The following is a 13,356-nucleotide window of genomic DNA, read 5'->3' on the forward strand; positions in this document are numbered from 1 at the left end:
CCAACGTATACAGTTCCAAAGTCTTTGCTGTCACCAAAGCCGGCGCCTTCCTCACGCAGCGGCCACTCGTTACGCAGGTCGTTAAGCGAGGTTGATGGTCAAGAATGTCATAGCGGAACGCCACGCCAGAGAAGACGGACGAGGGCTGAGTCTACTTCAGGACGCACCGAGCTCGTAGGTCTCGGAATCTGCCCGCTCGTCAACGAAAACTGATAGAGAAGTTCATTCTGCAGCGACAGGACACAGTTCCAGAATCTTTGCTGCCACCACTGTCGCACGCCGACATTGCGTTACACGCGCCGATCAACCGAAACGATGGGCCGGATCGTCACAACATCCACACAGGGCCGCCCTCGTGCTAATCCCTGGACGAGAGTCAGGATCTTGCATTCCCATTCCCAACACCAACGAAGGATCTCGGCATGGAGTATGATTGCTTTTTAGGTCAGTAAGTGGCAGCTCACTCTTGAGATATAACCCACTGATACTAGGTATCAGAACTGTCCAACAAGGATTTCTTTCCGACCCCATCCATGACGGACATCCGGGAAGAAGAACCGACATCAATTCTGTCGTGGAATTCGGCGACGAATCAGCCTATTCTGTTGGTTGGAGATATGCCTGCAGCCGGGCAGGATGAAGCAGGACTCGGGCTATTGCTCGACACCTCCGCATCGACGGAAGCCCGGCTGTCGCATGTTCTAAAGGCTGTCGCTGCAGCTGGCTTTGAAAGCCTGGACAACGCCGTTGTTGCGTACTATGCAAAATCTTTGAAGGACGACGAGAGGTTGGGGCAGGAGCAGAGGCTGAATCGTATTCGGCGGCTGCCTGTACTGTTGAAGGAACTGCATCTCGCATCGGAAAGCTGGTGTCATTGGCAACGGAGAAGCTTTCAAGAGCAATTCATCAAGAGCACGGAAGACATCCTCATTGCCGAGTTGGAAGATCACCTCGCTGCAAGGGCTGATCCTCAACATGGGCAACCGAACCAAGCCCCCAAGCACAAGGCAAGGGGCAAAGCAGATATTGAGGCTGAGGTCCGTCAAATCCCACCGTGGAAAGCCCTCGGCCATGCTAACTGGAGGTATAGCTCCCGAACACATGGACCTTGTTGACTTCACTCTCTACAAGATACAACACTATTGCTTCGAAACACGGGCACAGCGACATGCATGACTTGGTCGGCAAGTTCCTCGCAGCCAGCACTGATTTAGACACTTCACAGCGGGGTAACAGGAGGGAATAGCATTGTTATAAAGTGTTTGTGAAGCTCTTCAACCTACTAAATTTTGTATAGGGAATAATTAAATTACTACTACATATTATCTAACTATATATCCTAGACCGAGAATTATACTTGAATAAATACTTCACCACCACTGTGAATGTGCCGTACAGTTTGTTCTCGGCTGGATATGGCAGCCAAGTAGGTCATTCTCCAGGGCTGCAAGGATATTATTAAGTACCCCAAGATGCGAGATTCAGGAGCTGGGTAATGAGAATGTACTTATCCAAATAATACGCCGGCATCGCCTTTGTGCTGCGGCGACAGGTCTAACAAAGTACTGTACAGTCTCGCTCAAATCCACAATCAAATCCCGCATGAGAGTGCCAGCCGCCTGCAAATATGACGAGATTATCGGCAAGATTATACTAAATATGCTATAGAAAATCACCGGAGGCAATCGCATGATGGTCATTATCGATCTCGACAGGCACATCAGCCGGGCCGTTTCCAACTATCGCGCCATTGTCTGTACGCTCGCGAATGTTCTGCCCGCCATCCAACTCATCCTGCTCTTCCATGCCCATGACCTCAGGGAACATCCGACCCCACAGCCAGACGGCTTGCTTGAAGACGCGTTCACAGGCTGACATCTCATCCCAGCCGTTGCCTAGCGGCTGGACCATGGCGAGCTCGTCGACGATGGATCTGCAGGCGCCTACGAAGCTGCCAAAGCTTTCTTATGTCCAGTTTTCGATGAATGCCTCGCGGAGGGCGGTGATGTGGCCGTCTTTTGGTTTTGGCTGGACGCCGTTTGGGTCTGCAGGTGCTCCTGGTGGCAATGGTGGCGATATTGGCACTGTTTTAGTAACGAATCTAGCCGCGTAGGAGAAGAAGCTGTGGAAGAGCTTGCGAGCTAGTCAGCTCGGGGTGATAAACAGCAGAACGCAACTTACAGTTTCGATAGCCCATAGCATCACCATGCCCTCGAGTAATGTTGCAGACGGACATGATGCACTGTTGAACAGATCGACGGAAGCCTTTGGTGGGCGGTTTCGGTTCGTCAAAGCTGACCTCGAGTCCGTACTTGCGCTTGGTCGCTTCAAGAAACTCCAACTCCTTCTTCACATTATTGACCGCAGAGCACAGCAAGTCTAGAGACCGGAATGTTGAGTCGCGTTCGCAGTCGTCGATTTCGGGGATGCGGATCTTGCCTATCAATGTCCCGGTGAATGAGACCAGCGAGCGTGAGATATACCCGATCTGCGTCAGCCATTGATTGAGAGCGCTCGCAGTCGGCAATCCACAACCTGCATGCGACAAGAAGGCATGTTGAGTACCATTCGTCAGTAAATCTTCAGCTTGAGCCAGCAGATGTTGAGCCAACGAGGGCGCTTCAGCAAGCGGTGGTGGTGTTCTAGGTCTAGAACCACCTGGCGCCGTTGAACAACGATTGACCAGATGGCTGCATTCTGATATTGTTGATCACTCGTCAACAGCTCTTCCCTTTTAGTGGTGGAGAGAAAGTCCTTGCATTGGCTCAGATGCTCTGCCTGACAAGTGGCGTTCTTGGGTCGGACGAAGCCACAGCTCTGGCATCGGACTCGTACACACTGCTGGGGGGTCATCAGAGAGACCCTCTCGGTTGCTGGGGTAGGCCTACCTTGTGAACAGGACTGTCGTCGACGAACTCGTCAAAGTACTTGCTCATATCCACCGTCGATCGTAGTCGTGATGTTGAGTCAAGACCTTTATTAGAGTCGCTGAGAAGTCTTCTACCAGCAGCGTTGTAGGAATTCAGTGGAGCCAATTCTTGACCGTTCCCTGCCGCCCTCCACGAGGCGTATTCCGGACACTTCTGGAGATGCGACTGGGATGGTGGTGAGTGAGTTTGATTGAGGTGCGGTTCGTTATCGGGGGGTGGGGTGGATCTGACCTTCTTGCGAATAAGGACTCTGGCGCTTCCCTGCCATCGCTTGCAATGACGACAGCGGACGGTCCCACCTATAGTTGGACTATCAATTTTCTCGAACTGCGGAATCACTCAACCACTGTAACCACTATATATCAAGACCAGCGAGCTTGCGAGCTGCGTGTAATAATACCTGATCATGTGTGTATGTGTCTGTTGGCCGGGGCATGGCACTCTCATGGCATTGATGAATTGATCAATGGCCAATCAATAACTGGGCGTATATACTGTCAATGCTGGCAGTGAAAAACTTTTGATGTGAAAAAGCCCTGAAATATACATTACTTAAGAAAACCCGTGAATCCTGAAGACTCACAACGATTCCCAATTTTCCATCGGGTGCCACTGTCGTGCTTTACTCGAACAGTAGCAGGTAAATAACCCAGCCAAATAGAGCGCTCTAATTAGCTATTTAAAAACATTAATATTGGCGCCTAATACTAATACTAGTACTACTACGTAGTACTCGGGGACAGCAACTTACATTAGCGTTAGCACGGGATCTACGGAGTAGTTACTAGTGGATTAGTTAGTAACTTAATATACGCAGGTAAGTTGAACGCGATTGTATGTTTTACTTAACGGGGATTATTTTGAGGGACGCAACGCCAAGACGTTGCGAAGATCGACACCCTGATGCACCCGTGTGTATTGAATTTACGGAACGGTCCGAATCCGCCCCCATCAGATCGATCTGTCCTCTGCCCAACCAAAAACATATTGGAGTACATTAAAGCGGGGGCCACGAGCCAACACACAACCATTTAAAGCAAGTTATTGACGATCAGATTCATATGTGAAACAGCTGCCTCGTGCATTGTTGCTGCCTTCTATCTTCTCCATTATTCACTAGGCCTCCATCCTGAATCCTGATGTTAGCCCCCCTGATATTAGCCCCCCGTCTTCGCTTCAATTTCCCGAGGTCCTCAGTCTGTATAGTGCAGTTGCCGCGTCATTCTTTAGACAGAACTGAAGCTGTGATTAAGGAGGTGAGCCAGCCTGCCTGGTCTCATTCATCATTCACATCATGGTGGCGCAACCTCCAAAGGGCACCGCGCCGGAACAATCCACTCGGGTGCCCTCAACACACATCGGCCTCGACGATCAAGAGCTGGCCGAGGACGACGTGCCTCCCCCTGCCTACGGCGAATATTATGGCGAGATTCACGATGAAAAGAATGGCACGGGGACCAGTGCCCAGCTCACCGATGATGGCCGTATCGCCATTCGCATCAATCACTTCAGTCGCCAACTGTCCCGGCTTATTGCCCCCCCTCCACATGTCGAAGACAGTCGTCCGCTCCCTCCCCCATATATTCCTCCTTCCCTGCGAGGTGACCCGTCAGCCCATCTCCCTCCGCCCTTGAACATAGTCATCCAGGTCGTGGGCTCTCGTGGAGATGTGCAACCCTTCGTTGCCTTGGGAAAGGTCTTGAAAGACGTCTACGGCCATCGTGTCCGTCTGGCCACTCACCCCACCTTCCAGGACTTTGTTCAGCAGCACGGCCTGGAATTCTTCAGCATTGGCGGCGACCCGACCCGGTTGATGGCCTTCATGGTCAAGAATCCCGGCTTGACGCCGGGCTTTCGTGGCGTGCTGAGCGGAAATGTCGGCCAGCAAAGAAAACATGTTGCCGAATATATTCAGGGCTGCTGGCGGTCCTGTTACAGAGCCGATGATGGAACTGATGATGATAACCTTTCCGAGTCCTCTTCAGGAAGCGATTCTGGCTCAGCAAACCACTTTGTTGCCGATTGTATCATCGCCAACCCCCCGAGTTTTGCCCATATCCATTGCGCAGAGAAGCTCGGCATCCCGCTCCATATCATGTTCACTATGCCATATTCCCCTACCCAGGCCTTTCCTCATCCGCTGGCCAACGTTCAAGCCTCGAATGCCGACCCTCAACTTACCAATTACATCAGCTATGCCCTAATCGAACTACTCTCATGGCAGGGCCTCGGTGATATCATCAATCGATTTCGTGTAAAGTGTCTCGATTTGGATCCCGTAAGTACCATCTGGGCCCCCGGGATGCTTCATCGTCTGAGAATCCCCCACACCTACTGCTGGTCTCCGGCCCTGATACCCAAACCGAACGACTGGGGCTCTCACATATCTATCTCCGGATTCTACTTTCTCGACATGGCCTCTGATTACACACCTGCCTCTGACTTACAAGCATTTCTCAACGCCGGTCCACCTCCCATCTACTTGGGATTTGGGAGCATCGTGTTGGACGACCCCGACACGCTGACGGAACTCATTTTCGCCGCCGCGAGGAAGACTGGCCAACGTGTGCTCCTTTCAAAAGGCTGGGGAGGTATGGGCGCCGATCAGCTGCGTATCCCCGACGGCGTCTTCATGCTCGATAACGTACCGCACGACTGGCTCTTCCACCATGTCTCGTGCGTCGTGCACCATGGTGGTGCCGGAACCACGGCGGCAGGCATCGCCGCAGGCCGGCCGACTGTGGTCGTTCCCTTCTTTGGAGACCAGCCTTTCTGGGGCGCCATGATCGCGCGAGCAGGCGCCGGCCCCGATCCGATCCCCCACAAACAACTCACGGCAGACAACCTAGCCGAGGCCATCAACGCCTGTCTAACCCCCAGATGCCTGGAGCGCGCCAGAAAACTCGCAAGCAAGATCGCGGCAGAGCGAGGCAGCGACACTGGTGCTCAGTCGTTCCATGAATTCCTCAACCCTGACCGGCTCCGCTGCACTCTCGCACCATCCCGACCTGCTGCGTGGCGGGTCAGGCGCACCAAGGTCAGGTTGAGTGCTTTTGCTGCCTGTACTTTGGCGAATGCAGAGCTGTTGGATCTCGATGACTTGAAGCTCTTCAGACCACAAGAGCATTACACCGACGAGGGTCCCTGGGATCCGATCTCCGGTGGTTTTACAGCATTTGTGAGGGCTTTCAGCGGCATGACAATGGGGCTAGCTAGTGTTCCTTCGGAGACGTGGAGAGCTTTACAGATGCCGGCTGCGCGGAGCCGACAGCAGTCCCAAGCATCGGCATCGGCATCGGCGTTGGCATCGGCATCGACGACGACGACCGCGAGCAGGAGTGAGGTCTGGCCTGTCGTGGAAAGATCGGATTCGTCGATTTCATCTAGACGAAGTACCAGGCAGAGCTTTGTCAGTGAGGACTCTTCTCCCACTCTTGCTCGGAACCCTTCCAGCCTCTCTGGTCGGTCAACTCGACCTTCGAACGTGCCCAGACAAGATTATCCTGGCCGAGGTCCATCCCGCAGTCGGACTGAATCTGACGCCGGCAAACAACCCGACATCCTCCGTCCGACTGGCGTGCATGTGAGCAAAGGCGCCGGGCGTTTCGCCAGGGCGGTTGTGCAAGGACCCGTGGATATTTCAGTGAATTGGACGAGAGGCTTTCACAACATGCCTAGGCTTTGGGGAGACGATACCGTACGCCCTCAAGAAAAGGTTAGCGATTTCAAGTCAGGCGTCAAGGCAGTAGGAAGAGAGTTTGGCTATGGCTGGTACGATGGCGTCACTGGCCTGGTCACCCAGCCCTGGAGAGGCGCCCGGAAAGGGGGTGCCAGCGGCTTTGCGAAAGGAATTGGCAAAGGACTCGGGGGATTTATCGCCAAGCCAGGCGCGGCGTTTTTCGGTATCCTGGGGCATACGATGCAGGGGGTCAACAAAGAGGTGCAGAAGTTGTTCGGCAGTGATGTGCAGAGCTATATCATCTCATCTAGGGCAACTCAGGGTTATGAGGAGTGGCTGCGGGGCTCCGAAGCGGAAAAGCAAGACGTCATCGCTCGGTGGAAGCTGATCCAGAAGGATCTGAAAAAAAGGAAAAAGAAAAGGAAAAGGAGATCCCTAACGAGGTAACGCGAGAAGCCCAGGAAGTATACCAACAGACGAACTCGGGCAGCAGTGCAGATGCTTGGACCCAAGATCCCACCAGAACCACGTTCGACATGGGTGGTGTTTCACAGTCATCTCTGTGTTCTACCAACACAAGATCGTGGGATGCGGCTGAAGCCACGTCGAACGGAGACGCAGCACATGATGACGACGACATGGAACTCGTGTCTAGACTCCAGTCCCCACGGCATGTTCACCAGACAGATCGGGGTCTGCGTGACGAGAAAACGCCTCAGGAGAAGACGGAAGAAGAGGTTGTGATAGAGTACATCAAGAAGCAGAGTCTGTTGGAAGTGCAACACCAACACAAAGGTAAGGGTCGTGAAACAGCGATAGAGGATGAGGACGATGAGAACGATGAGGACTTGCAGAAAGCGTTGAAGTTAAGCATGCAAGAAGAACACGAACATCGGTACTGATAGATTCTTTTTATATAAACAAATGACCTGAACTAACTCAAGCTTAACATGACCTGGCCTCTCTTTTTTTCCCTACTGGTCATCTTTGTAATATCATAATCGTATACATATATGGTTTTGAGAGATGACGTGCTGAGGGAACTATTAAGGGAGCAGATCCAGCGGAGAGTTGCATACTATACTTGACTAAATATCGAAGTTTTGGCTTCGACTTGTCTTCTAACGCTATTGAGGCCAGATAACGTCGCTGAAGAAAGCACTGTAGTCTAACCTGTATACCTACGCTGCCGTAGACGCTCTCACTTATCAAGTTGAGAGAAGGGGACTGGGAACGCCAGGCAAAGACAGCTGCTTCCTCAGTTCTCGCTTAAGCATTTTGCCGCTCGCACTTTTCGGTATCTGATCGATGAAGATGATTCGGTCCTGGAGACGGCAAACTTCAGGCAGTTCCAGGTCGTTGTAATCCCGGATTTCCCTTCGAAGATCGGCCTCGCTTGTCTCAGGTGCATACGACGGCTCCCGGACCACGAAGGCCAGAACTCGCTCACCAGCTACTTCGTCAGGGATTCCGATGACGGCGGTCTCGGCGACGGCGGCATGTTGGATCAGATGCGCCTCGATTTGACCAGGGGCGACTTGGTTGCCCTATAAAAAAGGTTGGCAGGGCTAGATAAAAGGTTGGCCAGGGTGCGGGATTCACACCACACCTGGTCTTGAGCCGCCCACTCACCTTGACCTTGACCATGTCCCGGATACGATCTACAATGAACAGATGGTTCTCGCCGCTGGGGGCCGCGCGGAAGAGGCCGACGTCGCCTGTTGGCCACCAGAAGTCCGCATTGTCTGTAGGCGGGAGAAGCGCATCGCTGGCAGAGTCAATGTGCCCGCGCACGAGGCTGGGAGTGGCAATCTCGATCTCGCCCATTTCCTCGAGAGTCTCAATCTCACGGCCGTTATCGTCTTTCAATCGGATGCGGACGCCCGGAAGCAAGACCCCACTCGAGCCCGGGAAGATGTCGCTGATATATGACAGCTGATATATGACAGGGACCCGACACCGCAGGTTTCGGTCAGACCTGACTGATTGTCAGATCATTGCTCAATCTACACTCTCAGGAGAATCCTACCCCAGCCGCTGAGAATTCGCACTTGGGGGCACACGGCTTGCATCTTGGCAAATGCTTCTTTACTCAGAGGTCCACCTCCCGACACGATCAAGCGAACGGAGCTCAAGTCGAATTGAGCCAACGTAGAGCCAACGTAGATCCATTTCGCGACAGAGCGTTGATAACCGGCGGCACCTACACCCATCAGCTTGCGTTCCAGATATCCCTGTGAGCCGGACTAGGAACTACCAAATAAAGTGTATTGATGCGGTATTTGGCGATAGAGGCCATGATCTCCATGAAGTTAAAGCCACGATGGATGATGACGCTGTCGCCAATATACATCAGCAGATGAGCTGTCCAAAGACCATAGATGTGGCTGAACGGCAGGCAAGCCAGAGCTATCGCGGAGCCTGTTTCTCTGGTTGTCTCTAGAAACTCTGAAGCCTGCAGGATGCTGGCGATGAGGTTTTCGTGCGTGATGGCCACGATGCGCTACCAAGCAATAACAAAAAGATATCTGATCAGTATCACAAGACATGTGGAGCCGTATGGTATTAGTTACCTAGAAACCAGATGTGCCGCTCGTGGTACAGTAGTACGCCACACGTCGAGTGGCTTCGTTGACAGACAAAGCACCCTTCTGCACCGGAGGTAGATCCTTAGCGACTGCGATTAAGTCATCAAGAGTCGTGATTCTGGACAGGTTGGTCGCTCATCCGGGCACGGACAGCCTGTAGAGTGGCAGATCTGCTGTAGAGTGGCAGATCTGCTGTAGAGTGGCAGATCTGATAGGGAGCTCAGTTGAACGGCTTCTTGGGCTAGAGGGAGTAGCTCTTGTGAGGCAAACATGGCGAACGGCGGCACAAGATCGAAGTGGCCTGCGATTTCCTCAGCCGAACTCGCAGGCTGCATCATGGGGCAAGCACCGCCCATGCGGTGGATAGCCCATGAAAGAATCAGAATGTCGACCTAGAGGCCACTCAGATTGGAGTTTCCCGATGAGGAGCTGTCGAGGAGACCTACGCTGTTGGAAGCCAAGATGGCGACAATTTTATGCCACTTTTGCCCGGGCACAAGCTGCCACAACGAGCACAAGGCGGCCGCTACCTGAGCGACGCGAGCACTGATTTCGTCCTGGGTCCATGCCCGATCGATTGTTGCCTCGATGAAGGGGGCTCGCTTGTCTGCTGGGTCCGATCCGATGGTCCTGGCAAGATGTTTTGCCAGGCATAAATCCCCGACCGGCTCTTCGAGCGGGACCGATGGCAAAGAAGGAAAGAAAGTCGGTGGTGTGAAGATCATGATCATCTACAGAGAAAAGCAAACATGAAGGTTGCCTAGGCGGATCTTTGGAGGCGCTCGCTATATAGGGCATGAGGGTTATCTGCTTTGCAATGGTTGTATGTACTACGGAGTAGTAATATAGGTCCAGCGTAATTCGCCGTGGATTGAAATTGACCAGTTACATTCATAATTATGTTCATAGACTATTCCGCTTTCCGAAATTTCCATTTATTATTTACAGGGCAAGGCCACATAAGTCGATATAATCCCTGTCTTAGTGAAACCGATGAGATCCAATCGCTCCCGTTCCCTGTAGGAGACTTACACTAGTGTTTTATTCTTATAGCCATGGCGTGGACGATCATGTTCTTTTGACCGCTTGGCGACGCATCTCAAAATGGAGTAAAAGTAAAAATACAACTGGGAATATATGGCGCTAGGCACCAGCCATGTCCACAGGTTGTGGATAACTCACCTTTTCTTTGTTTCCATTATTTACGGGTCTTTTTGGGATGGGCGATTCTGTTGCTTATTTTGTTTTCCCTTTCTTTTCTCCTCACTTCGTTATTACCTGCCTACCATTTCCCTACCACACAACTTGATCCCTATACATCAGATATGGCCGAGAACAACGGCCTCGACTACATCGTGCGAGGGCTGCAGCTGCTCTTTGCCCCCATCGTCATTGGAACAGACGCCTACGGTACGTACCGCGAACTCACCCTTAAAGCCTTACGAGTACTGACCCCGATAGCGATTCACGTGTTTCATGGACACGATGACCACGTTGACTCGCCCGTCTTTGACGGTGACGCCACCCTTCATGTCGGTGTCCCTGCTGCATGGAGTTTCTTGATGTTCTGTGCCGTCTGGACGGTCCTGGTCGTCGTCTGGCACTTCGTCGAGCCCGGCCTCGCAAGTCGCCCGACGATTAGATACGTTAGTATCCTCGCCGAGGCCGTGGCTGTCCTCTCGTGGCTCGCCGGCTTCATTGCCGTGGCTGTCAACGTTTCGACGACCGATGCCTGCTCGTCCGGACAAATTTCGTGCGCGGAGCTCAAGGTGGCGACGGCTTTTGGTGCGTTCGAATGGCTGCTGTTCATGATTACCGCAATCCCGGCTCTCACGTCCTTGTTCAATAACCCGAAACGGGTCAGTTCCTCATGAATATCAGAACCAGGGATGCGCCACGGAGTTGAGAAGACTTAATTGTAGTTGTTGATGCTTCTGCTAATATGTCATATTCGGCTGGGCCAGGCAGTCACAATATTTACTTTTCTGGGTCACGCGCCAAACACCAACAGGTGCCTGCCTTGACGGTCGTTACAGATATTTTAGGTTATTTCAGGAGGACTGTCGGATCGGTTTTATTCGGGTGATTCTAGTCAAGAAGACAGATAATAATTACGACACAGCTCAGGGGTCGCATTGAGCATAGGTAGGCTTCGGAAATGCTGATTTATGTGTCATGGTTGCTATAATCTACCAGCGTTATTCTCTGTAGTTTTTGCGTCGTGCGTAACGAGATATGACAAGATTACTTATTTCATACTCATTGTTAAAATAGAGACACTCATCAATGAAACTCGCAGCCCACACCCTCCCTACCTTTAAATTCCGCAGCTACTGTGTGCTTGGAATGTCAATAAAAATTTGCAGACATACTTAGGGACACTTGACGAAAGAAAAGAGGAAAAGCAGGCGATTACTGATAAACGAACTCAGTATAGGAAACAAATATACATCTGAAAGTAAGTCCAAACTACTAGTACCGTGAAACACAAGCAAAATACTATATAAACTTTATCCATAGTTATGGTGTTTCAACCTAGCTTCGACACGGCTTCTTGGAGCTTGACTGGGACCAATCTCGATTTACTCGCGACCAACTGGATCGGATTATCAATGCCCCTAGACTCACGAATGACGAGAATCGAGATGTCAGCAGCCAGCATCGCCACGACCCAGTTGCGAAGTTCAACCACCACCAACGAGTCGACCCCGTACGAGTCGAGCGTCCGGTGAAGCAGGATCCGGTCCACCGGCATGATAATCAACTTGCTCAGCTCGTCCAGCACCGCGGCTCCGACGGCCTCGACTGCCTCTTCTACAGTGTTGGCATGCCCGATCTTTTCGATGTGGTCTGAGCCACTGCCGCTGTTATCGTCCAGCTCTACACCCGCGAAGCGAGCAGAGTCCTAGACCAGGCGTGAAACGTGCCGCTACTCGAACCAGTCCGGTTTCTTGACGCCAGCGTCGGGGACCAGGCCCAGGGCCGCTTGACACTCCAGTCCACGGGCAGTCAGGACGTAGTCGAGCGTCGCGAGGAGCTCGGCGACGGAGATGAAGGGAAAGCCCTGGCGTTTCATATTGGCGAACACGGCTGGGGACTCACTGACGAAGTCAGCGTCGCCCACGACTCCGACATCGATCGCAAACCCGGGCTGGCCGCGGCTTCGTCGATAGTGCATGAAGGCGTCTTGGAAAGCACATGCAGCCGTGTAATTCACTTGGGCCGGGTGACCGATGACTCCGGCGACGGACGAAAGGACCACGAAAAAGTCCATATCAGTTGGCAGGACCTCGTGCATGTTGCGGGTTCCAGCAACCTTAGGGGCCAACGACGCCTCCCATTGCCAATGTTCCATCTGATCAAACAATACATCCTGTTTCGGTCAGTCACCTGCTTTTCGGTCTAAGTATAAGCGGTATAAGTATAAGTACTGACCTCGAGCGCCATCGCGGCGTTGATGACACCTCGAATGTGGCCTACCCCATCGACAGCCTGGAGATCTCTGACCACAGCTTCCACGGCCTCTTTAGAAGCAATGTCATAAGCCTTTGAAAGAACTTTGACGCCCTGGCTGTGCATTTCCGCGATACATGCCTTCGCAGCGGAAGTTTTGGCTCCCGATCGCGACAAGTTGACAATCGTGCGTGCGCCTCTCGAGGCAAGCCATCGGATGAGATACACCCCCAGCCCTCCAAATCCACCGGCCAGGATGTACGTGGCGGAGGGCAGCAACTCCGGAAGGACCGGGGTCTCAGGAAGTGCCTGCGAGCGTCAGTATGTATAATTATACTTGCGTAATCAGTTTACGTACCGCAACCATCTCGTCTGGATCCGCCGTCAGGATCACTTTCCCCATGTGCCTGCCGGCTGAAATCATGCGGAAGGCAGACTCAATCTCGCCCATCTTGAGCTGATGAACATGGAATTTGTCTTGGTTGATCGTCTGCACCAAGTCCACCACGACGTTGATCAATCAATCAATCAATCAAAGTTCAATTAACCTGTTGCAGTCTAACTAGTTGCGTATGACTATGCAGGCGCTTCATCCAACTGAAGCAAGAACTCGAAGCCAAACGCCGAGCTGGAACCACATAGTGCATCCCATAGAGTATACAGATACTGATCGTAAAGAGTGCGGAATTAGCCCATTCCTGTAACC

General features: G+C 52.4%; 5 protein-coding genes across 5 annotated transcripts; 3 read left to right on the forward strand and 2 right to left on the reverse strand.

The window, feature by feature from the left end:
• Positions 1–533: 533 nt before the first annotated feature.
• N7537_012273 (uncharacterized protein) lies at positions 534–2,113 on the forward strand (the record flags this gene model as incomplete). Its single annotated transcript, XM_056903327.1, has 5 exons — positions 534–1,037; positions 1,091–1,229; positions 1,344–1,426; positions 1,669–1,756; positions 1,821–2,113. The coding sequence occupies 5 exons, from the start codon at positions 534–536 to the stop codon at positions 2,111–2,113; spliced, it is 1,107 nt and encodes a 368-aa protein (XP_056748614.1).
• Positions 2,114–4,224: 2,111 nt separating this feature from the next.
• N7537_012274 (glycosyltransferase) lies at positions 4,225–7,511 on the forward strand (the record flags this gene model as incomplete). Its single annotated transcript, XM_056903328.1, has 2 exons — positions 4,225–6,975; positions 7,020–7,511. 2 exons carry the CDS (start codon positions 4,225–4,227, stop codon positions 7,509–7,511), a joined length of 3,243 nt encoding a protein of 1,080 aa, XP_056748615.1.
• A 306-nt stretch (positions 7,512–7,817) lies between these two features.
• N7537_012275 (AMP dependent ligase/synthetase) lies at positions 7,818–9,922 on the reverse strand (the record flags this gene model as incomplete). The annotated part of the gene is made up of 7 exons (XM_056903329.1): positions 7,818–8,156; positions 8,242–8,591; positions 8,639–8,812; positions 8,857–9,112; positions 9,225–9,286; positions 9,349–9,589; positions 9,644–9,922. The coding sequence occupies 7 exons, from the start codon at positions 9,920–9,922 to the stop codon at positions 7,818–7,820; spliced, it is 1,701 nt and encodes a 566-aa protein (XP_056748616.1).
• A 600-nt stretch (positions 9,923–10,522) lies between these two features.
• Positions 10,523–11,071, forward strand: N7537_012276 (MARVEL domain-containing protein; the record flags this gene model as incomplete). Its single annotated transcript, XM_056903330.1, has 1 exon — positions 10,523–11,071. The coding sequence occupies one exon, from the start codon at positions 10,523–10,525 to the stop codon at positions 11,069–11,071; it is 549 nt and encodes a 182-aa protein (XP_056748617.1).
• Positions 11,072–11,727: 656 nt separating this feature from the next.
• Positions 11,728–13,101, reverse strand: N7537_012277 (beta-ketoacyl reductase; the record flags this gene model as incomplete). The annotated part of the gene is made up of 4 exons (XM_056903331.1): positions 11,728–12,061; positions 12,137–12,570; positions 12,633–12,959; positions 13,009–13,101. 4 exons carry the CDS (start codon positions 13,099–13,101, stop codon positions 11,728–11,730), a joined length of 1,188 nt encoding a protein of 395 aa, XP_056748618.1.
• Positions 13,102–13,356: the final 255 nt, after the last annotated feature.

This window comes from Penicillium hordei (assembly GCF_028827395.1).
Source record: "Penicillium hordei strain IBT 12815 chromosome Unknown utg000006l_segment0_segment0, whole genome shotgun sequence".
Lineage (NCBI taxonomy): Eukaryota > Fungi > Ascomycota > Eurotiomycetes > Eurotiales > Aspergillaceae > Penicillium > Penicillium hordei.